This window comes from Miscanthus floridulus, chromosome 12 (assembly GCF_019320115.1).
Source record: "Miscanthus floridulus cultivar M001 chromosome 12, ASM1932011v1, whole genome shotgun sequence".
Lineage (NCBI taxonomy): Eukaryota > Viridiplantae > Streptophyta > Magnoliopsida > Poales > Poaceae > Miscanthus > Miscanthus floridulus.
The window spans coordinates 27,287,144-27,312,351 of NC_089591.1; the positions used below are offsets into that span (position 1 = coordinate 27,287,144).

Here is a 25,208-nt window from a genome sequence, read left to right on the forward strand (position 1 = left end):
GAAGAATACGAAGTTCAACAAATTTCACAATGCTACTTCTCATTCTACTAATGAGTGTAGAGTTTTCCAGCAACATATACAGAGGGCTATACAACAAGGGAGGCTCAAATTTGATACACCTCGAAAGATGAAAGTTGATAATCCTTTTCCAAGAGATCAGAATATGGTTGATGCTAGGCTGCTCAAAGGAAAGACTAAGGTCCTACCATCAACTAGGGTAAGAGAAACTAGAACAGTCGATCCTAAGAGGCAAATATCGGCTGATGAATTTAGAGAGATTAGAAGACGTCGTGACCAACAAAAGAGCCGATATGAGTAGGGAGAGACGTCAAGGGATGGGACGACAAGGCCAGTGTGTTACATCTCGAATTTTGTTGCATAAATGGCAGCAGCAGAAGGAAAAGGATTATTAGTGTTGGTTAGAAGAGCAAGAATACCAGCGTCAATAGAAAAAAGAGAGATATGAAAGAAAGCAAGCTTGAATCACATTGGAATTATCCATTCTTCAGACATTGCTAGAACATAGGTTTGAAATTGCCTACCAGAAATAACTATCTAGAGTGCAGCGAGCAATATTGGGAGTTTAGACAATCTCAAGCCAATCATCGGTCTATCCATGCTCGAGACGAGTATCATCATAATAATGTGGATCGACGCTTAAAAATAAAAATATTCATGATCGGCTTGGGAAGCGAGTTGTCGATCAAAATTGGGTTTGATTATGAAGAGGAAAGTATGAAGAAGGATATGTTTGGCAGGAAGGCCAATGGTGTCCAGGAGGTTTGACAAGAAGCTAGAAGAGAAGGATGCAACGCCTAAGGAACAGAGAGCTAGAACAGGCTCAGGCGTCCAGTAGACCTCAAGTGTGGCGTGCTAAACAAACAGTCGATAGGGTTTCAACCTTCGACTAATATTCAAATAGCTTTTCTATTGCCAACAAAATTTGGAGCTCCAGCAGACCAAGAAGTCTATTCGGATTTTGATGAATCGGAATATGAGGAAATAGTTGCCAAATTAACTAGTGATACAACAGGCTATATTTGATAAGCCAATCAGACATCAGCACTTAAAGGCTCTATATGTAAAAGGTTTTGTAGATGGGAAGCCGAATGAGCAAGATGTTGGTGGATGGAGATGCTTCTGTCAATCTTATGCCTTATACCACTTTTCACAAGCTTGGCAAAGGGCTAGGAGATTTGATTGAAACTGATATGATGCTTAAGGATTTCGGAGGTAATGCATCTAAGACCTAAAGGGTAATGAACGTCGAATTGATAATCGAAAGTAAAACTTTGCTCACCACATTCTTCAGTCATTGATGGAAAAGGGTCATATAGTTTACTCCTTGGTCGTGATTGGATTCATGCAAACTATTGTGTGCCATCAACCATGCATCAATGTTTGATTCAGTGGCATGGAGATGATGTTGAGCTGGTTCACGCTGATGAATCTATGAGTATCGCAACAGCCAATCTAGTGTATTGGGAACTAGAAGACTTTGAGTGTTTTTCTAGGCAAGCTATGGGAAGGAGGCTTCATTGAGATCAGTAATGAAGCCCAATAGCCAATCCAAGCAATCGGCTCCGGGAGTTTGTTTTAATGGATAATCCAATAGATGGTACAGATGGTAAACTAGGACATGGCTTTACATCAGTCGTTGAATTAGAAGAGATAGATATTGGTTCTAGAGATAGGCCTAGGCCAACATATATAAGTGCCAAGTTGGATCCTAAGTATAAGCAAGAGTTAGTAGATCTAATAAAGGAATTTAAAAATTGTTTTGCTTGGGAATACTATGAGATGCCTGGTCTGGACCGAACGATTATTGAACATCGGTTGCCAATCAAACCTAGATATCGACCATTTAAACAAGCTCTGAGGAGATTCAACCCAAACGTTCTTGATGATATCAAAAAGGAGACTGAAAGGTTGCTAGAAGCGAAATTTATCTGACCATGCCGATATGCAGAATGGATATCGAATGTTGTTCTTGTGTATAAGAAAAATGGGAAGTTAAGAGTTTGCATCAATTTTAGAGATCTGAACAAAGCTACACCCATGGATGGTTATCTGATGCTGATAGCCGATATAGTTGGTAGATGCAGCAGCCGGGCACAAGGTTATTAGTTTCATGGACGGCAATGCATGATATAACCAAATTTTTATGGCTGAGGAAGACATAGCAAAAACAGCTTTCAGATGCCCTGGTGTGATCGGTTTATTTGAATGGGTTGTCATGACATTTGGTTTGAAGAATGCTAATGCAACTTATCAGAGGGCAATGAATTATATTTTTCATAAGTTGATCAGTAGGATTGTTGAAATCTACATTGACAATGTGATGGTAAAATCCAAGGGGTATAAGGAACATCTAGCTGATTTGCAGGAGACTTTCGAGTGCACAAGAAAACATAGTCTAAATATGAATCCTAATAAGTGTGCTTGTTGAGTATCAGCTGGACAATTTTTGGGTTTCATGGTCCACTGAGAGAGGAATCGAAATTGGTCAAAAAAGTATGAAAGCAATTGATGAGGCAGTGCCCCCGACTACTAAAACAGAGTTATAATCTTGGCTTGGTAAGATTAATTTTATCAGGAGGTTTATTTCAAATTTGTTAGAAAGAGTTCTGCGATTTTCTCCCTTGTTGAAGTTGAAAAATAATCTAGAATTTAAGTGGGATGACGTACAACAAAAGGCGTTTGAGAAAATAAAAGAATATATGAAATGTCCACCTGTGCTGGTCCCTCCTAGCAAGGTAAGCCTTTTAAGTTGTACATATCGGCCGATGACCAAACAATTGGATCGGCCTTGATGCAAGAGTTTAAAGGAAAAGAATGAGTTTTCTATCTAAGTGGAAGACTTTTGGATCTAGAAACAATATATTCTCCCATCGAAAAGTTATGCTTGTGCTTATATTTCTCTTGCACTAAGTTGCGGCATTACTTGTTATCGACTGAGTGTATAGTTGTTTCCAAGGCTGATGTGATCAAGCACATGCTATCAATGCCATTATTAAATGGAAGAATGGGGAAGTGTATTCTTGCGTTGTCAGAATTTGACTTGAGGTATGAATCGGCTAAAGTAGTCAAAGGTCAAGTAATAGCCAATTTTGTCACCCAGCATCACAAGCCAAGTATTGGCTACATAGAGCCAGTACCTTGGGTGTTGTTCTTTGATGGGTCATCATGCAAGCAAGGTGGTGGCATTGGTATTGTTATTATTTAACCTTGGAGGGAAAGTTTTGAGTTTACTTTTCCAACTGAGCCAATGATTACCAACGACCAAGCAGAATAGGAAGCTATTCCTAAGGGGCTTCAACTTCTTCATGAAGTAAAGGCCGAGGCAATTGAAGTATTTAGAGATTCATAGTTAATTATTAATCAGTTGATTGGCCTATATGAGTGCAAAGGAGATACTCGGAGGGGATATTATGATGAGTGCCAAAGGTTGCTCAAGGAATTTCCTCATGTCTCTCTTCAACATATTCCGAGGGCACAGAATCAAGAGGCTAATCGTTTAGCTCAGAGTGTGTTCAGGTTATCGAGTGTTTCAAGAGATCTTAAGTAGCGATACCTCAAATAATGATTGGAGAGTTGAGATAGCCGATTACCTTAAGAATCCATCACAGAAGGTTACCAGGAGGCTAAGGTATAAATCGACTAAGTATGTTTTGCAGGATGATTAGTTATATTACAAAACAGTTGATGGGGTGTTGCTTAAATGCTTAAATCAAGAAGAAGCTAAGGTGTTAATGGGTGAAGTGCATGAAGGGATATGTGCAGCTCATCAATCAGCTTATAAGATGTAATGGATTATTCGTAGGACTAGATATTTCTAGCCAACAATAGTAGAAGATTGTTTTGAATATTATAAGGGGTGTCAAAATTGTAAATATTTTGGTAATATTCAGAAATCTCCCACATCGGCTATGAATCCAATAATCAAACCATGGCCGTTTCGAGGTTGGGGAATTGATTTAATTGGCCAGATTTTTCTGCCTTCGAGTAAAGGACATAAGTTCATATTGGTAGTGACGGATTACTTCACTATGTGGGTTGAGGCAATTCCTTTGAAGACAGTAACCTCAAAGAACATGGTTGATTTTGTTAAGGAGCATATTGTGTATCATTTTGGGATTCCTCAAACTATCACTACCGATCAAGGGACAATGTTCACATCAGAAGAGTTTAGAGATTTTACTGCTAGTATGGGAATTAAGTTGTTAAATTCTTCTCCTTACTATGCTCAGACTAATGACTAGGCAGAAGTGTCCAACCTAGATTATGATTAAGCTGATCAAGAAAAGGATTGAAGAGCAGCCAAGGAAGTGGCATTCAACGCTTAATGAGGCACTATGGGCATATAGGATGGCCGATCATGGATTCGATTAAAATGTCACCTTATGAACTTGTGTATGGTCATAATGCAGTCCTTCCTTGGGAGATTCAAACTGGATCAAGGCGTGTCACATTGCAAAATGATTTGTCAGCCAAAGTCTACAAGAATCTTAAGATAGACGACTTAGAGGACTTGAGTTGCCATCGGCTGCATGCTCTTGAGAATATCGAACCCAATAAACTAAGGATTGCAAAGTATTACAATAAAAAGGTCAAGAGCAAACAATTTTTTGAAGGAGACTTAGTCTAGAAAGTGAAATTGTCGATCGGGTCAAAGGAAAGCAAGTTCGGCAAATGGTCACCTAATTGGGAAGGGCCTTATCAGATTAAATGTTGTGTGCCTAGCAATGCTTATATTTTGGAAACACTAGGAAGAGAAGAAGAGTTTGATAGAGCAATCAATGGAAAATATCTAAAGAAATATTATCCTAGCGTTTGGATTAATACTTGATAACCGATTTATTCGGTCATCGGCTCTAATAGCCGATACCAGAAGGGTATCGCCTCTAGTTCAAAAATAAACATGAAGGGGTAAAAAGCCGGTACGATATGTATCGCTTATAGAGCAAGAACAAACACAGATTGGTACATGGAATATGAGTACAAGAAACCAATTAAAACAAAGAAATTGTTTGCCAGCTTCTCCTATTACAAGCTAAAGGTCAGGCAACAATTTATTCACTATGTCATCAGCCTGGGAAGCAAGGGCTATGGAGTTGGCAGCGTCGAAGAAATCCTCAACCAAGTGCTCATGATCCCCAGGGTGTTCAGTGGTAGGAAAACCATGGGGAAGAAGTCGAAGCTCATGGCTAGAGCAAGCTTGCACAATAGCCAATGCCATGGCAGCACCATGATGAACACCATGAAGAGCAACCTCTCTAACAGGGTGCCACACAACCAACATAAGATGAGGATCACATAAGCCACGAGCAATTTACTAAAGTGCCTTTTGGCTCTCCACTGGGGAAAGGTCAAGAACCCCTCACAATCACCACGATCGGAGCCAAAGATAATCACCAACCTCTGCTCGACAATCCTCGCTGCTCCAAGTCATCTAGGTGGTGGCAACCACCAAGAGTAACAAGAGAATCCCATAGCGAAACACGAACACCAAGTGCCTCTAGATGCAAACACTTAAGCAATGCACTTAGATTCTCTCCCAATCTCACAAAGATGATGAATCAATGATGGAGATAAGTAGAAGGGCTTTGGCTAAGCTCACAAGGTTGCTATGTCAATGCAAATAGCCAAAAGCTATAGCTAGAGCCAGCCTACATGCCTTTAAATAGAGTCCCCAATGAATAGAGCCATTGGGCTCACACAGCAGCCCACTTCATACCAACCGAATGCGCTGATCATACTAACCAAACTCAGGACCCCAATGTCTGGTCTGTGGATGTCTGCCACATGTCCCCTCCTTTGATTTTCCACCACATGATCTCAATGGTCGAATCACAGTGTCTTTCGCGATTAAGTGGTGATCGGACGTGCTACTCAGAGATGACCAGACGCACCCTGCTGGAGTCCGATCACTTCTAGTAAGCATCTAGAGACAATTTTTCATGATCAAACACATCCAGTCACCCCTAACCGGACTCACCTAGCATCCAATCAACACATAGACCAAACCCCTGAGCGCCACAGTGATTAGCACCGGACACGCCAGAGTAGCGTCCGGTCAGTTTTATCAGCCAGCATCCTATGCAACTCAGAGAGAGTCTAGAGAGCTCTTTGAGTGACCAGAGGTGTCCGGTCACACATGACCGGACTCGCTTAGAGTCCGGTCAGTCTCTGCTGACTGACCGACTGCCTAGGTTTAGCCACCAGATGCGTCCAGTCCCACAAGGATAGTGTCCGGTGCACTCTATGAAACCCTATCTTTTCTGTATAGGGCGTCGAGGACACTCTGCCAGTGAAGTTTGGAACCCTTGCTCCTAAGTGCTAAACACAATGTGTATCACCTTTCTACATGTGTGTTAGTATATTTTCACAAACATTTTCAAGGGTGCTAGCACTCCACTAGATCCTAAATGCATATGCAATGAGTTAGAGTATCTAGTGGCAATTTGATAACTATATTTCGATACGAAGTTTCACTTCTCTTAATAGTATCGCTATCGAACCTAAATGTGATCACACTCGCTAAGTGTCTTAATCACTGAAACAAAATGGCTCCTACCACTTATACCTTTGCCTTGAGCTTTTTGTTTTTCTCTCTCTTCTTTTCAAGTGCAAGCACTTGATCATTACCATGGCATCACCATCATCATGTCATGATCTTCATTTGCTTCACCACTTGGAATGTGCTACCTATCTCATGATCACTTTGATAAACTAGGTTAGCACTTAGGGTTTCATCAATTCACCGAAACCAAACTAGAGCTTTTAGATGCCCATCCCCTTCATGGGATGCACAATTTTCCCATCTATAGGCTAAGGGAAAGCATGGGATTATAGTAGAGGGAAGAGGAGATTGAGAAGGGGAAAAAGTCCTCTAGGATTGCTAGGTCCTTGTTTTCCTTCATGTGGGTCCCACCGACCCTATAGACGTCAATAGGGATAGCTCCACATCATGGGCCTGTTCGTCACTAGCAGCCATGCTCAGGCATCATCTCCCAGTCATGGTGCTCCACTCCATCCTAGCAGACATCATGGTGAACTAACATGCCTATTAGTCCTCGTACGAGCATTAGGCAGAACAGCACCGGTACGTCCAATGTTGTTCCTGATGTGAATCCCTAGGTATGGACCATCACGGCCACAGGGTTATATCAGGGCATGCCTGTCACCTACCTGGTGTCAAAGCTTTGACCTAGGCCCATTCGCTTGGACCTAGAGTGGTTGGCAGTGGCATGGGTCTCCTGTCGAGCAAGACGGATCCCTCGGCCTCAGGGGTTGGGCGAGACTGGAGTCCTCCCCTAGAGTCCGAGCAAGGCGAAGCGCAGACCCAAGGGTCGGGCGAAGTGGAGCCTGCAGCCTTGGAGTCAGGCGAGGCGATGTCCTCCTGTAGAGGCTGGGCTTCCTAAGGGTTAGGTGAAGTGGAGCGTAGACCCAAGGGTCAAGCGAGGCGAAGCCTGCCCCTAGAGGTCGAGTGAGGTAGAGCCAACAATTAGAGGTTGGGCGAGGTGGAGCCCATGGTATCAGTGTCGAGTCAAGGTGGAGCCTACCCCTAGAGGTCAAGTGAGGTGGAGCTAGCCCTCAGAGGTCAGGCGAGGCAGAGCCAGCCCTCTAATGCCTGGTGAGGTAGGAGCCCACGGCCTCAGTGTCGAGCGAGGTGGAGCCCGCCCCTAGAGGTTGTGCGAGGCGGAGCCCACCCCCAGAGGTCGGGCGATGCAGGCGCCCGCCCCCAGAGGTTGGGTAAGGCAGAGCCTGCCCCTAGAGGTCAGGGCGAGATGGAGCCAGCCCTCAGAGGTTGGGTGAGGTAGAGCTCAGTGGCCTTAATGTTAGGTGAGGCAAAACCAGCCCTTAGAACTCGGGCAAGGCGGAAGCCTATGGCCTCGGTGTCAAGCGAGGCAGAGCCCACCCTCAGAGGTCAGGCGAGGCGAAGCCAGCAACCTCGATGTTGGGTGAGGTAGAAGCCAATCCTTAGAGGCTAGGCGAGGCGGAGCCTGTGGCCTCGGTGTTGGACGAGGCAGAGCCCGCCCCTAGAGGCCGGGCGAAGGCGAAGGTTACGCACCTAGGGGTTGATTGGAGCTGTAGTCACGCTCTTGACTGCTTGGATGAATCAATGTTGATGGTTATTAGCTCCTCCTCTTCGGGTACCCTAGTATTGGTCCCCGATAATGAGCATAAGCATATGGAATTTCATCTTAATCTTTACATATTATCACATGTGATGTTGATTATATACATGCATATGCTTGTGACCATGTGTGACCTAATGCAAGAGATGGTTGTGGGGTCACAAAAACACCTTAGACATATCTAAGATGGTAAATAGAACAATGTTTGTATTCATGACAAGGGCCAATTTTGCTTCTAGGTCCTAGTTTACTCAAAATGTCATTTTTCATGATGCTACTTTGACCAAAGTTGAACTATAGCATAAAGTGTTTGCAATGGTGTGAGATGTTGGTTTAAAAACTACTTTGCTTTCGCTACTACTTTATTTGAACTTGGCTTGTAATAACTTTAATCACACTCTGATGTATGGCAATGTATTTGTGAACTCTATGTAACATGTGGCATGTATGTTGAATCATGTACGATCTTGGTTGTATGTTGGTGATGAATCGAGACCCTTCGAGGTACTCGACGGACTACCGGGTTAATATGGGCTCAAGTATGATAGTGCGACCGTTTGCGGGCTACCATTGAACTTGTGCTCCTATAAATTGGACGGTTCTGTTACAGATGGATCATGAATGTTCAAGCACCTTGGGTTCTTCAATGTTTCTTTTCTTATGGAAACTCGCCGAAACATCGCAATGGCGTCTACTGTCCTGTCTTTTCCACAATTCAACAGAATAGGGGTAATCCCACAAAAGCTAGTCACAACTAGATTAGTAGACATCAAGCTAGTATCAAAATCTTTATGCCAATTGCTTCCCCAGCAATGGTGCCTAGAAAGCATGTTAGTATTTTTTAGATGCACATAGATAAATCCGCAAGCGCATGGATACCGCTGTAGCTTTCACCCAGAAATATTCCAAGGTATCGTATTTATCCATAAGGAAACAATGGTTAAAGAAGTTGATAGTTCACCATCATGTATCTACTAGCTAGTATATTAACTAAACTAAAGTGGGGTAAGTGTTGTTTATGATAAGAGTTATGAATAATGGCACACACATAAGAGAATTCCATAAATGAGCAGTCTAGCTAAATTGAGAGGACAACAGGTGAGTTCAAGGTTCCTAAATACTTCTCTATTACTTTGGTTCTATAGGGTATAAATAAATCATGGGTAAATATAGCGATCATACACAATAACACTTTGGAGCTATAGTACCTTTCCTAACTCACGAGGGGATAAGAAAGCGTAGTTGGGGGAAGGCTTCCTAAAGCTCTATGAACAATAATCCTAATGTGGTTGTGGGGGGTACGACCCTAGATACCTATGGTAGACTACATGGGCTGCACCCCAGGGGTGGTCTAGCCCACAAGATGAAGCCTTATGGAGCACGGCGCTACTCAGTGCGCCCTGTAAGACACCGAGAAGATATTCTAAAGATACGGCGTAATCTGTTAGGATATGTTATGATCCCATGATCCCTATAATCTGCTATTACTTACCAGTTATCTCCTAGATCTAACTGACTTGTAACCCTACCCCCTAGCTATATAAGGCGGGTAGGGGACCCCCTAAAACACATGCAATATCATATGATAGCCAATACAAACCAACAAACCATAGGAGTAGGGTATTACGTCGTGTTGATGGCCCAAACCTATCTAACTCTTATGTCTTTGTTGCCTTCTTGTTCTTGATTACGCGCACCTCTGCCGATCAATCTACCTTTGTGGGATACCCCTCGGAGGACTGCCAATGATATTCTATCGACAGTTGAAGTGCTAAGTTAGGGTGTGCGCGCTGTTTCCATGAGGAACAAGATGGTACGTTTTGCAAGCTCTTCAGTCCTTTCAAAGCCTAGCCTAGATCTTCATGGTCAGATCGATCTCCTAGGTCATCAATGCTGACAAAGATGGAGAGATCATCGAGCCGGTGTAGATCGATTCTACTGTCGACCACACCAACACCTGCAATAGCAGATTGATCTTAGAACCAGCCTCTGAGGTTGTCTTCACCAACAACTCATTGCCTACTCCCCCACTACTTGAGGAAGTAGATCGATAATGATGATCTGATCACATCCATCGATCAGGTTGCCCAGAAGCTCACCGACTGCCTCTCCATCGTGGAACCGGCTCTGACCACTCTAGTTTAGCGCTGACCACCCTTCCAATTTCGATCTATCAGAGGCTGATAAGGAAACTCTAGGGGTTATGGCTGCCATCCATCAGGATGCCCTAAGGGGCAAATTTGCTGACCAGGTGGGAGACATATATCCTCTCGCCAACCTGATCGCTGACCAGCTCTCGCCGACTAGTCAATATGCTGCAAATCGGTCGTCGCCTCGAAGCATCCCTCCACACCATCCTGGAGGAAAGTCTAGACTCCGAGTCCTAGGGCTCTATGGAGACTGTTGCCGAAACTGCCACCATCCAACCTCCTTTCCCACCCTTCTGAGGAGGTAGGATTTTTAATGTCAGCAGTCGACAGCCCTCCACGAGATGGAGAAATCGATGAGGACCGCGTAGCTTGTGTAATCAAAAACACCTACTGTGCGCAACGCCGGGCGAATGAGGCCGCCATTGTGCTAGCCGAGGCTACTCGCAATGGAGAATAGCTCAACTTGCAAGGGAGGCCATGCCCACTCTGCCGCAACCTCGATGATGAATTCATCCGTGTCGATAGCCAAGCGCCAACTTGACAGTGGCCGCTAATGAGCTCGCTCGGCTCGAGCAAACGCTAGAGGTCGCCAAGGTCGTTGCAATGCTTAAAGCTACACACTGCCAGGTCAACAAGATCCGCTAGGATCAGGGACCTTCCTACTCGACAAGCTTGAATCGTCGATCTGCCACACCAAGATCCAATCGCCGCTCCGGCAGAAGCTATTTTGTCGACCAGCATCACGATGACGGATGACCCCTCTAGGGGGGAGCTAGGAGGAACCTTATCGACTACCCTCGCCAACATGACCAAGAAGTCAGCCAAGATGTCCGAGCACACATCAACAATCTCTGGGATGCACGATGTCATATCGACGGGTCCCGTTTCTCTCACCATGAAGAGGAAGTACGTCGGCATCAATAATACGAGCAAGAGTTCGATAATCTAGATGCAGCCCTCTAGCTACTTAATGCCTGGCAATGCTATAGATCCCAACGGTGATGATCCCGAAGGGCCCCAAGCATTCACAAGAGCACTCCGAACACTCTAATGGCCCCCGTGGTTTCAAAATCATTAGGGTCGAGCCCTATGAGGGGCGGATGAACCCCAAACAGTGGCTACAAGCTTATGCCACCGCTGTGTGCGCCACCGGGAGAGATACCAGTGTCATGGCAAATTATCTTCTCATCATACTCACATCAACCGTGATGAATTAGCTCACGAGCCTCGCCTCGGATTCCATTGGATCTTGGGAACAATTGAAGAAGGTCTTCAATGACAATTACATGGCTACGTATACTCGGCCGGGCACCAAGCACGATCTGAATCGCATTTACCAGAAACCGTTCGCACTCCTCCATAGTTACATCAGACGATTCTCCAAGATGAGGAATTCTATTCCCAACATCATGGAAGCAAAAGTCATCACCACCTTTGTCAAAGGACTCCATCACCGCAACCTTCGCTCCAAATTCAATAGTAAGTCATCAAAGGGGATTGGCGAGATGATCACGACCGCCGATCAGTACGCCGATGCTGAAGAGGCCAAAGTTTGCTTCAACGAGGATGTGGGCAATGACCTCCCAACTCGCCAAAGTGATGAGTGCCCCGATGAACAACACCACAATGACTGCCTGCCATGATGACCGTGGCCACCATCAAGACAGTGGCCACGATTGGCTAGAAGGGTCTAGAGCTAGCCAATATCGCCACCTGCCGACCAAACAACATCGTCACCACTGTTGATGAACCTCATGCCAAATGTAACTACAATGAGCCACATAAGAAAATCCTTGAAGGCCCGTGCCCCCTCCACAAGAACAACAAGCACAAGATGAAGGACTGCCTTGCCTTGGCTAAGGAGTTCTAGACCAAAAAGAAGGACGATGACGACGGTGATGGAGCCAGAGGTTGCCGACTACCTAGGGACAACAACAACAATGCCTTCCAAGATCACGACAAAAGTGGTCGCCACTATCTTCGGGGGCCTCGCCGCCACCGAGAGCAAAAGAGATTGAAAACTCACCGCTCGCCGGGTGCTCGCCGTCGACACACAAGACGCTATCGCCAACCCTAGCTATCGCCCTAGGTCTGAGGTCCCCATCACCTTTAGCAGGGCCGATCAGTGGGTAGACATCCCATACATAGGGCGTTCCCCTTCATCCTCGATGCAACTATCAAGAAAGTACTCTTCAGGAAAGTACTCATCGACGGTGGAAGTGCTCTGAACCTCCTTTTCACCAGAGCTCTAAAGGAGCTAGGCCTTGGAATAGAAGACCTCACTCCCTCTAACTCCTCCTTTTGGGGTGTGGTACCTGGCCGGGCATCCAAACTGCCTGGAGAGATCACACTCCCGATATAATTTGGCATAGCTAGCAACTTTCGTATTGAGCACATCAACTTCTACATCGCCGACTTCAACACCGCCTACCACACCATACTTGGTCAGCCAGCTCTAGCCAAGTTCATGGCCATACCACACTACGCCTATCTAGCATTGAAGATGCCTTCGCCTTGTAGGAGTTCTGGCTCTGCGGGCCAACCTCTCCATTGCCTACGCCTACGAAACAGAGAGTCTCTCCCTCATCGAAGCCATCGACCTCTCCATCCAAATGGCCAGCATGGTCAATGATGCCAAGACAGTGCCTGCCGATGACCTAGAGATCCCAGCGCTGGAGCCTCCTTATGCCTTCGCCAAGTCTAAGGGAATGAAGGAGGTCGACCTCGGCCTCGACGACCCCACCAAGACCATCAAGATGGGGGCTCATCTCGACCCTAAATAGGAAAGCGCGCTCATCTCCTTCCTACGTGCCAATGCTGACGTGTTTGCTTGGAAACCTACAGACATGTCGGGGGTACCACGGGAGAAGATCGTGCACTCCTCATGTCTTTTGGATGCTACCATCGTCTTCCTAGAGCAGCACGACAATTGTACATAAATCATGAGGAGATCCACTCACCACATTGCTTTGGTATAATGAATTACACATATCACATACTATTCAATGTGAGTTTATTTCCTCCTTTTCCATCATATAGCATTTCTTCCATGACCGGTTTGAGAAGTGTCACAACTTTCACTAGGACCATTGTTTTACTTAACAATATACATGAGATAGGTATGTTTTTCCTTCACCTTGATCTTTCCTTTGGCATGATAAATGTTAGGTGCTTTTGTTTCATTTCCAATCATGTTATGCGCCTCTGTTTGCTTTTCAATAACAGGAATAAAGTTTTGGTTCACTAGTACATTTGTACTAGTAGAACCCTATTGCTTTCACCCTTTGTGTCTTTGAATAAGCATAGATATCAAGGAACAGGTGTGGAGGTTGGGCAACCCAACCCTAGCTTAAGCAACTTCTCCTCCAATGAAAACACTAAGGCTACACGCAGAAGCACTTCACACATCAACATCAACTCTCAGGACTTCATCTCAATATGAGACGCTAGTTTGTATCTCGATACCCCTCTCCAATATTTATCTCCCTAAAAATGAATGCTTAAATGGCTAATTTCTTCATGTTATTAAAACTTGATGAACTTTAACACATGACCCAAGATTTGATCATGACTTATCTTGTGAGATTGGCTTGCATAATCTTTATTCCTTGTCTTTCACTTAATGCTTGTGGGAACCTTACTCAATTAGGATAACATTACCTAGTTATTGTGAAGTGTGATATAGTGATGACAAGACAAGTTCTTCTTTCTAATCAAGTATTTTGGAGACTTTTGTTTTGAACAAAATTTAAAACCATGGCTTCATAACTCCTCTATGGCATAACTGTCCTACCAGAGCCATATATTTACAAACCCATAGATTCTTGCTGCTTAGATTTTGTTTTGAGTTTTGTCAAATCGTGTGCCCCTAGTGAGTGATGCACCATGCTTACATGATCAAGATCACATACACTCCACCCACATATGCTTTACTCTTACACCAAGTAAGCAAAAACATGTTTTCCACACTTGTGCTATGCTCTTACACTGAGAGCTAGCACAGACATTCCTTTCCACCTCTCCACAAACATGCCTTTTTACCTTTCCATAAAATAAAGACTCCATGTATTCAAGATCTCTCTCCATTCTCCATGCAAGTTTGAAAAAGAGACATGTGCTATATATTATGAAAAGAGAGAGAGAGCTAAAAAAAGAGAGAATTGGAAAAGATGATGAAAAGAGAGAGAGAGAGAGAGAGAGAGAGAGAGAGAGAGAAAATGTCGAGCCAAAAAAAGATGAGCATCAAAGATAGCCCAAGATCTCAATCATCTAGATTTGGAGAGAGAACCTTTAAGGAGTCAGCCTTCCACTCATATCCACACACTTGCACTCTTGATCATATTTGTATGTTGTTTTCCTCTATGGATCCATGCTTTGACTTTACAATATAAACATTCTAAGTATGCCTTTTAAGTTCTCCTACCCAAAACTCCACATAAGCTATAGTGTAGGGCCTTGAGGCAAAGTAAGATCTTGGTGAGGACACATTAACAAATACCATTGAGTGATTTGAGAAACCCATATGAGGAGTAACATGAGCTATGTTTTGTTTTGAAAAAAATTATCAAAAATTCCAATCTCACTTGAGAAGGAGAAGTGATCTATGTCTTCAAGTCAGGACTATTCCATTTCTCAACCACCCAAGGTGATGTTCTAGCAACTTCAAAACCCACAGGTATGAGTATTTGACTTCGAATATCTTTTATGCTTGCATCATATCTTGAGAAAGTTGTGTATCATATCCACCTAAATCTTGGCTCGATCCTCTTTCTTGTTCGAACCCTTTACTCGGGATGAGCAAAGGTTCGGTGTGGGTGAGCTTGTTGATGGTCCTTAACACCTCATTTTAGACCATCAACCATGCCTAATTTGGTCATATAAATGACATAAACCATAGTTATAGGGCTTATTTCTAACCATTTCTACAAGTTGTGATGACTATGTGAGTGTAGGAGCAAGAAGGCTACATACATGCAAAAACACTGCATCAAATGCCCATTTTGACTACACCATGTTGAAGATCTCATCAAGATACACAAAATTGAGTTTTGGTTCACCCAATTCGGAGTTTGGGTGACAAAGTTATGCCTTCCGGAAGATCGCAAGACGGGCCGGGTTAGATTCGGGCAACGATGGACATCAGGCGACCCCTTTGGACTCCGGGCGACGTGGACAAGTGTCCAAAGGCCACCAAACTTGGCCAAGGCCTCTCCGCTCACTAAGAAGCCCCTGGGAGGTGCTCTTGACCCCAAATGGCCTCGAGGGATGTCGGGCAGTAGCCCAAGGGCACCGGGCGACGCCCTAGATGCCCCCTTGCCACGGCCATGTCACCAATCCGTGTGCTAGTCAAAATGGAGCACATCCACGCGTTGATTCCAAGTCGGTTTGATCCAAGGGCTATCAACATATCACATGGATCACAGGGCCCACTGTCATCCACTTGGAGAGCTCCACCGACTTAACTACCGCCTTCCTGACCAAATCTTCACATGTGTTGTCTATGTAACCGACTTTGGGAAGCAATCAAGGCCCTATAATCGAAAGTCGGTGATATCCTAGGCTGGCCAACGCCCTAGGAGGTCGCTCGGTGCTCAAGTCACCTCCACTGAATTTTTCGACTCTATATAAATACCCCCACTGTCTTTCCACACTATAAAAGGGCTAGTGGTGCTCGGTGAAAAAGGGTACCATCTCATTCCATGACTCTAAGTGAGAGTAGTAGCCAGGTGTGTAGCTCTACTTAGAAGTCGATGATTCGGCCCAGCCCGCACACAGACACTGCACCCGAGGTCAGATCCCATCGGCCGAACGGACCCATCCTTTTGCCCTTTCCCCAACCCCGACTCGACTTGTGCCGTCCGAAAAAATTCAAATCCCCCTCCCCCCTGCCGACGTCTCCCTCTCCCCCTCGCGGCCTCCGCAGCCAGCCATTGAGCCATGCGGTCCCTCTTCTCGCGGCACGCGCGCCGCCCCGCTACGCCGCCGCCCCACTCTTTCTCCGGCGGCGTTGAGACCCCTCCTCGTCGCCGCATCTCCAAGGAGAACGTCGACCCCTCCTCCCCGGCGCGCAACTACCACCACTCCGCCCTCGACCACGGCGCCTCCCCCTTCCGCTCCCCGTCCTCCGCGGCCAAACCGCTCTCCTCCCGCAACCGCCTGCCACCGCGTCCGCCGTCCTCTAACCCACTAAAGAGGAAGCTCGAAGTCTCCTCTGCGGCGGCCGCGGCGGGCCCCACGCACGACGCCTCCCCCGGGCCCGACTCCGGCGTCCAGGTACGGCTAGGGCTTCGTGGGCGATTTAAGGTATTCCGTGTTGGGACTATGGATCTGGCCTGACGGCTGTTGGCTCTGCCGGTTTTGCTCTTCTGGTCACAGGTGGTGGTGAGGATACGGCCGTCGTGCTGGGTCGATGAGGAGGAGGCAGGCGAGGATGGGCGGGGGCCGGAGGCCTGCGTGCGCAAGACGGCGGCCAACTCGGTCGCGATCCAGGGGCAGGACTTCACGTTCGATGCTGTCGCTGACTCGGCCTCCACGCAGGTTAGGCTGGGTGAAATTTTTGGGTGGTTTTGGGATAGTTTCTCTAAGCTTGGGGATTCTATGTACACGGTCTAGATTAGCTGAATTTTGGAGTTATTTCAGTGAGCAGCGAATATATGGTACTTGTATATTGTTATTTCATAAGTGCTGAGGCGATTTATGCATCTGTGGATTCGTATATAACTATAACCTAAAATTTTATGTGTGATGATTTGGCAGAGGCCATGGTCGAGGTCTTGTTTTACTGCAAGTAGCTAATGTTAGTTTTGATCTGAATATAGTGTTCTGTGCTCTTAATGGATTTTGTTTGGGAATAAGTGCTGGTTGTTTCTTTTGGCTAGTTCATTGGTTAGCTATTCTAACCTATTGTTTAAGTGTGCAATCTCTGTTTGGTTTTGTGATGGGTTTGGTCTTTTGTGTTTGACTTTTATGTACTTATAGGAGGATATCTTCACCCTTGTTGGGCTGCCACTTGTTGAAAATTGCTTATCGGGTTTCAACAGCTCCATATTTGCCTACGGACAGGTGATTTATCTTCAGTTGAACATCTAAGCCATGTAATGGCTGATACCTGAAAATAAACTGACTAATAGTCTCTCATTCTTATTTTGTTACTTCAAAAGACTGGCAGTGGGAAAACGTACACTATGTGGGGTCCTCTATCTGCATTGTCAGAAGATTCAGTGAGCAGCGAGAGGGGCTTGACACCTCGTGTATTTGAGCAGTTGTTCTCCCGCATTAATGAAGTAACGCGATAGTTTTTTTTTTCTAAAACTAATTTCTTTTAAGTATTTTTCTGAGTTAAATCTGAAACATGCCCCATTTACAGGAACAAGTTAAACATGCAGATAAAGAGCTAACTTACAATTGTGTCTGCTCGTTTCTCGAGGCAATTTCTCTTCTTAGTACCTAGCAAATATTGTATTCATTCTTGTTTGACGCATGAAATGTGATCCAATATTATTATAATATAATGTGCAGATCTACAATGAACAGATAACTGATTTGCTAGATCCCTCGCAGAAGAATCTTCAGGTGAAAAAGCTTGTGAAAAGGCCTCTGTTCAGTGGCATAGGAGGAAATCATTTTCTCAGTTTGCTAATATATATATGTCCTATTCCTTTGCAGATTAGAGAGGATGTTAGAACTGCCTGTGTTTATGTTGAATCATTGAGAAAGGAGTTGGTTTTCACCATGAAGGATGTAACTCAGTTGTTGGTTAAGGTGTGTCTCCAAATATTGACATCTAATGTATCCCATCTCCATCTATTTGTTGTGATGACATTGAACCTAATTTCTGACATTTGTATTTGGCATATGCCACTCTCAGATACAAATTTTAATTATGCGTATGATGATTTTGTCACTAGACTATGTTGAAAGGGTGAAAAATTGCCTGAGTTCTGTCTATCAGTGAACATAGTTGTACCATCATGGAAGATTTTTACGGCACCTCTTGATGTACACAAACTACATAACACTTGGTTCTGCATAATTTCATCGCAACATGGCCTGCTGCTTCACTAGAGATTGATATATTTCTGTATGCTCTACAAATACATCCTATTTTTCTTAACTTTGTGTTGAACAGATTTATTACAAATAATGCAGGGCCTGGCAAACCGGAGGACAGGGGCAACGAGCGCAAATGCTGATAGCTCACGCTCGCATTGTGTTTTTACGTGTGTCATTAAGTCGGATTCTAAGGTATTCATTGAAATTTGGCCCAATAATAGTATATATACATATTATCTTAATCATTTATCAGTTGTCAATTAGCAAAATGTAATTGTAACGAGTGCATTTTCTTGACATTCTGATAATGGTTCTCTATCATTGCCTTTCTACGAGCTGATTGTTCTTTTGAGTTTGGGTCATTGCTTTACATGAGCATGAGGTATAGTTCTAGTTTGTTCCATTCTAACAAAAGCAGATGCCAAACTGAGATGCTTGTGTGGACTGAATGGTTTTTTATGTTTGATGATTGCATATAACAACCAGAGGAATACTTGGAATAGTTAATCTGTGGATTTTTTTTTGGTTGATTGTGCATATGTACCTTGCCAATAACCTGATTTCTTTAGGCTTTAGCTACAATGTTTTCAAGTCGTCTGATTAATCGCGATTACTCGTCCTAATCGGTCCCTGGTGTTCGATTAGGAGGTCCGACTCGATTAGCTCGACCAGAAAGCTGGTCGTCCGACTAGGCCATGGACGACCAGTGTGGTTGCTCTGTTTTTTTTGGGCCTGTTCAACCGGGCCTATATGTGGCCTATTGGGCTTCCAATTTGGCCTATTAGGGTTAGAATAGGCACCCCAAAACACCGGAGGCACGCAGGCACGGTGGCAAACGCAATGTGGCCGCAATTTTTCCCCGCGCACCTCCACTCTCCCACGTGCGCGTTTCCTGCCTCCCGTGCGCGATTCCTCCCCTTCCCGCGTGCGATTCCCTCTCTCTCGTGAGCTATTCCCCTCCCTTGTGTGCTATTCCCCTCCCTCGCACGCTATTCTCCTCTCTGGTGAGCTGTGAAGCCAACGGCGCCCTCTGCCAGGTCAAGTGGTCGTGGTCTTCGTGATGAGCTGCTCCGACGACGGTATGTGCCTTTCCCCTCTCCATCTTCTTCCCTCCTCCCCCATCCCTCACTCTACCCTCTCTGGCTCTCTGCTAGACTGCTAGGTTGCTTGCTGTGCTGTACTGTTGTCCCTCTGCTATTCTCTGGTTCCAAAGGAAAGAGAAGCAATCCACTCTGCTAGACTAATCGGCCCAGGTCGACGAGTAATCGCGATTAGTCGCCTGGTCGGTCCCATGGCGACTAGGTTCGACTAGACGACTTGAAAACATTGTTTAGCTATATACATTCTGTTCTCTTATATATGGAGTGCTTTAATGTTCTTTCATATGTTTCTGAAATGTATGCTAACAAAATTAATGTACTGAATCCTTGCAATCTCTGTGGCTTCAATGCAAAGGAGAATTATCATGACTTCATGATACACAACCTTTTATTATTCATTCTTGGTCCATTCTGTTTGTACTGTGCAATATGCAGCTTAAAGGACTGGTATCTGTTCATGTGCTGACAGAAATAACATTTATATTAAAGGAAGCCTTGCTTTCTAGTTGCTTCGCTTATATGAATGCATTATAAATGTTTCTGTTGCTCAAATCACTAAATGCTTTCTAAGATATTGTTGGTTTCAGTATAGATGCATCAAATAGTAGTTTACCTATTTTGCTCTTGTTCTATAGAATCCAGAGGATGGCTCAAGCATCACAAGATCAAGCAGGATAAACTTGGTAGACCTTGCTGGATCAGAGCGACAAAAACTAACACATGCAGCTGGGGATCGATTGAAAGAAGCTGGAAACATAAACCGTTCACTTTCACAGCTTGGGTAAAGTTCCGTTTGTACTTTCAATGAAAAGTAAAATAGTTCAAGGATTTAAGCAAGGTTTTTGCTAATTCTCCAGACACTGGCTGATATCTAAACTCGGTTGAAGTCTACTTTACTAATGATGGATGTGGTTCTGCTTGATGTCCTGGAATGAGAGATGCATAGCACTTGAGTTATTAAATGATTTCATAAGAGCAGGTCCAATAATAGAGCCAAGTGTTTGGCTATTAGCCAAGTTGCAAGAGCCAAACTATACAATAGTGATCTCTTATTTGTCTATAAGAAACTTTTTTATTGTAATTTAACCCATGTCCCACCTTCTCTTTTTTAATCCTCCTCACATTCACTTAATGTATGGACCCACCACTGCATATGCATCCGTGCCTAGCTTGTTGCTTGCATGAGAGCCAAGCTCTCCTCTCTCCTCCCTTCTCTCCTCCATATCAGCATTTGCTTGGTTATAAGCCAATTATTGTACTTGCTCTAAGTTGTCAAACATAAGTTGGTATCATGCCTATCAACAGTTCCACATATCATGGTTACCACATTTGATCGAGCAATGGTCTCTTGATTCAATATATGCATGATGTGCTTCATGGTTAGAAATTCTTATGAAATATGTTTATTGCTAATTGTGATTTCTACAATTCTGTAGTCATTCTCACTGTTGTTTTTGGGATAAACATGTATTGTTGTAGATTTGATATTTGTATTTTAGTTATGAATATATTATTTCCATTTAGTTTATCTGCCACATACTTCCCCAGTTCCAAAATGTAGGTAGTTTTAGTTTTGTTATAAGTCAAACTTCTCAAACTTTGACAAGTTTATAGAAAAATATAATTAACATCTACGATGCCAAATGAATGCACCATCAAAATAAATTTGATGTAGTAGTCTTGTAGTCATCGCTGCCTCTTTCTATAGAGTTGGTAAAAGTTAGAGAAGTTTGACTTAGAACAAATTAAAATGACCTACATTTCAGAATGGAGGTAGCGCTATTCTCTATGTATATTACATACTATTTTAGCTCTTGGCACAGGAATTAAGATGTACCAGTTGACCAATTTAATAGCACATCTGAAGTGTTGGGGCAATAAAAGGCAACATATGATGTTGCAATCAAGTGAAGGCTATTTGTAAGAATTAACACAAATATATTTATAGTGTGTCCAGTAGACATATCTATGTATGGGAGCCACGATAAATAAAGTTAGTGGTTTACGAAGAAAGGCTGATTTGTGGACTGGCAACTCAACCATTGTTTTTTTTCCTGTTTAGGTGTAACATTACAGCCATTGAATATGGTTGTGAAATGAGGGTTCTTTAACTATATGTTCTTGTTCACTGCAGAAACTTGATTAATATACTTGCAGAAATATCGCAGTCCGGAAAACAAAGGCACCATGTTCCATATCGCGATTCCAAGCTCACATTTCTATTACAAGAATCCCTTGGAGGCAATGCCAAACTGGCAATGATTTGTGCTGTTTCACCATCCCAAAGGTACCATCTAAGTTGACCAGCAATTCATTAATTCTGTGGCCAGTTAATATTGGTTTCTGGATTCCTCACTGCACTTTCTTGTCATACAGCTGTAAGAGTGAAACGTTAAGCACACTTAGGTTTGCCCAACGTGCAAAAGCTATAAAAAACAATGCCGTGGTTAATGAAGAGAAAGTTGAAGATGTAAATGCGCTGCATGAGCAAATCAGGCAATTGAAGGTATGATTGTGTTCCATCTGACAACCAAGTTTCTCTATAATATTGCTGTTTTGGTTCATGCCTCATCAGCCCTGTTTCAAAGGCGTTGCCTAGGCGTCCAGGCGTACCCAGCATGCCTTGGGAAACAGTGATGCCTTGTCACCTAGGCGTCTCGGTGGACCCAGCATTCGCCTGAACGCCTAGTCGCCTTTGAAACCATGCTCATCAGTAAGGTGTTATTATCCATATCCTACAATGCAGGATGAACTTCACCGAATGAAATCTAATGGATGCATAGAAGGGAATAATGGCAGCTTTGCCACTGGATGGAACCCTAGGCGCAGTTTGCATCTGTTGAAAATGAGCTTGGGTCATCCTGCAACATTCCAGTGTATAAAAGAAGATAGTGATGAGGAAATGGAAATTGATGAGAATGATGTTGAGAAGCCCTACAATCATGAAAATATTGCAATGTCTCCTATTAACGTTAAAGAAGACTCCAAAAGTTTACAAGCTTCTATGGATGTAAGTGCTGGAACTTCACATGTTGAAGATCTTAATAGGGATAAGAATTTGATATCCATAAAAAGGTCCTGCTGTAGTGCTAATAAATTTAACACTGGTCCTGATATTGGAGATGGAAAATGCAAATTAAACATTGCCGCCAGTATACAGAGGGGACTTCAAGTCATTGAAAGTCACCAAAACAATAGTGCATGGAGGAGAGCATCGGTTGGATTAAATGCTAGAATCATGGATATTCAGCCTTGCAAGGTTGATGTTGCAATTCAGACTGATCCTGAAGAATATGAAACCAGAGATAACCCTCTAGCTCTGATTCCTAGTTGTCTGCTTGAAGCTTCTGCAACTGAGAGTAGGGATCCCAGTGCTTGCAGAGACCTACAACTAGTACCAGCTGATGTGACAGTACTATCTGATGACAAAAAGCAGCGACATTTTCTGAAAGTAAGTTTAACCAAAAAAGGCTCGGTGCATGAATGTGTAGATCAGTTAAGTAGGGTGTAAAGCACTCATGCATATCTTATTTCTATATAGGCTGTGGAGAAGGTCTTGGCTGGAGCTATCAGGCGAGAGATGGCTCGTGATGAACAGTGTGCAAAGCAAGCTGCAGAAATTCAACAGCTGAATCGTCTGGTGGGTGTTTTCTCGCTATAATGCTATATGTTCCTCTGTTTAAATCATTCCCTTTTTTTTTTCAGGTGCAACAGTATAAGCATGAACGTGAATGTAATGCTGTAATTGCAAAAACACTTGAAGGAAAAATTGCTAGGCTTGAGAGTCTCATGGATGGAACTTTACCAACTGAAGAATTCATGAATGAAGAGTTTTTATCACTTATGAATGAGCATAAGGTCGCATGAATTTTCCCTTGCCATGTACTTAACTTACTGTATTTTCTTTTTGAAGACTGCATTTACTTATCAGCTATTCTGTTACACTAAAAATGCAGATCCTCCAAAAGAAATATGAAAACCATCCTGATGTTTTGCATGCTGAAATTGAGTTGAAGAGACTCCAGGAGGAATTGGACATGTTCAGGAATTCTGGGGACAAGAAAGAAGTTCTACAGGAGGAGATACAAGATCTGAAAAATCAGTTGCATTACATGCTTTCATCTTCGTCATCAATCCGTAGATTCTGGCCTCCAGTGCCATTGTGTCAGGGAAGTAATTCTGAACCTGGAACAAAAGATAAAGATGGAGATACTACTTTTTGGGACACTCCCAATTGGACTGAAGCTGAGAGTAAATGGATTACACTCACAGAAGAGCTTAGAGTTGAACTTGAAGCAGCAAAATCCCTTGTTGGAAAGTTGCAGTTAGAACTGGATTCTGAGAAGAAATGCTCAGAAGAACTAAAGGAGGCAGTACAAACAGCTATCCAAGGAGCTGCAAGACACCTGGAACAATATGCTGATCTTCAAGAGAATCATTTTCGTTTGCTTGCTCTGCATAGGCGGATGTGTGAGGGTGTTGAGGATGTGAAGATGAGGGCAGAAAAGGCCGGTATCAAAGGTGCTGAATTGCGGTTCATCAACTCCCTTGCAGCTGAAATCTCAGTCCTAAAAGCTCAAAATGAAGGCCTTCAGGGCCAGCTAAGGGATACTGCTGAAGCTGTTCAGGCAGCTGGTGAATTGCTTGTTCGGTTGAAGGATGCAGAGGAAGCAGAAACACTAGCCAAGGTATGGCTTTCCGACATTGCTTAGACCTTACATTTAGACAGACAAAACTAGCTTATGTGGGCAGTTGATAATACATCAAAGTTTATGAATTTGGGTGATTACAAAACTTTAGGGAGAAAATATTTATGTTGAATGCTCTTATAGTGGTTCCTTGTATTTTGTTACATTTAGTAGTATGACAGATTTTCCAGTTACAACAAGCTTTTGTACTCCTTTGTTGCAGAAGCAGGCTTTAGTGGCAGAGCAAGAGACAGAGAAAGCTTATCAGGAGATTGACAACTTGAAAAAGAACTACGATCAGGAAATCCTTGCTCTAAAGCAGCGTCTCACAGAGTCCTCTCAGTGCAAGGAGGATACGGTACAGCCACAAGAACCGAACAATCTTGAGCCTCCTAGGTATGACACAGCTGGTAGCCCCAGTGGGCAGAATTGGAAGGAGTTCAATACCTTGCAACAAGGTGGATCATTTGAGGTCTCCAAGAGCACGGACCTCAACTCGTGGTTTTATGGATACGACAAATGTAACATTTGATGCTGAAGTGTTTAATTTGTTCAGTCCTAGTTTGTACCATTGAAATGGTGATAATATAATGTTGTACACCGGGTAAGCAGAGGGAAAGGATACTCCCGAGGAATGCTGGTGGGTCCTCGTCGTCTGATGAGGTGTATGCAGATTCTCCATACCCTTGGCGAAGTTGTATTCTGTCTTGTAAATCTAGATGAACAATTTTTTTACAACGAAGTGGCGACACCAATATTCTGTTGCTGTATGATTATGTTGGTTGTAACTGTAATGACAAAGTATCAGGTATGGTTGGTCATGGTTCAGATTCTCCCCAGGAAGTCATGCACGATGCAGCTACTCCACTGCAAGTACTGGTTGGATCTTCCTGCCAGCCGGAATATGTTGTAAAGATTCAAAGTCGCAATTTGTGGTGATGAAGCGGGCTTGTTTTTTTTTTTTTTTTTTTTAATAGAAGCAGCAGTGCACTCTAAGTCGATTGTTGTTGCTGTTGGGTTGCTGGAGTGCTGGTTGCCTACTTGCCTACACGGGTGGCACTAGCACACCAACGTCAA

At 43.8% G+C, this 25,208-nt stretch overlaps 1 protein-coding gene across 2 annotated transcripts; it reads left to right on the forward strand.

Annotated features, from left to right (window-relative positions):
• The first annotated feature begins 16,136 nt into the window (after positions 1-16,136).
• On the forward strand, positions 16,137-24,964 carry LOC136496323 (kinesin-like protein KIN-12A). Of its 2 annotated transcripts, none has more exons than XM_066491971.1 (16): positions 16,137-16,564; positions 16,667-16,828; positions 17,270-17,353; positions 17,452-17,574; positions 17,658-17,717; positions 17,810-17,863; positions 17,957-18,052; positions 18,440-18,535; positions 20,079-20,224; positions 21,578-21,730; positions 21,820-21,949; positions 22,190-22,894; positions 22,985-23,083; positions 23,149-23,301; positions 23,400-24,131; positions 24,361-24,964. In XM_066491971.1, exons 1-16 carry the CDS (start codon positions 16,229-16,231, stop codon positions 24,661-24,663), a joined length of 3,432 nt encoding a protein of 1,143 aa, XP_066348068.1. In that variant the 5' UTR covers positions 16,137-16,228; the 3' UTR covers positions 24,664-24,964. The 2 variants fall into 2 exon arrangements, with proteins under 2 accessions (XP_066348068.1, XP_066348067.1); XM_066491970.1 differs by having other exon boundaries at positions 16,138-16,564; positions 24,355-24,964.
• Positions 24,965-25,208: the final 244 nt, after the last annotated feature.

What these genes read in the sequence shown, in the direction of transcription:
- LOC136496323 (XM_066491970.1), top strand. Translation starts at nt 16,229, where the DNA reads ATGCGGTCCCTCTTCTCGCGGCACGCGCGCCGCCCCGCTACGCCGCCG. An exon ending in CTGACTCGGCCTCCACGCAG is followed by an intron (nt 16,829 to 17,269) that starts GTTAGGCTGGGT and finishes ATGTACTTATAG; the next exon opens with GAGGATATCTTCACCCTTGT. An exon ending in CCTCGCAGAAGAATCTTCAG is followed by an intron (nt 17,864 to 17,956) that starts GTGAAAAAGCTT and finishes ATTCCTTTGCAG; the next exon opens with ATTAGAGAGGATGTTAGAAC.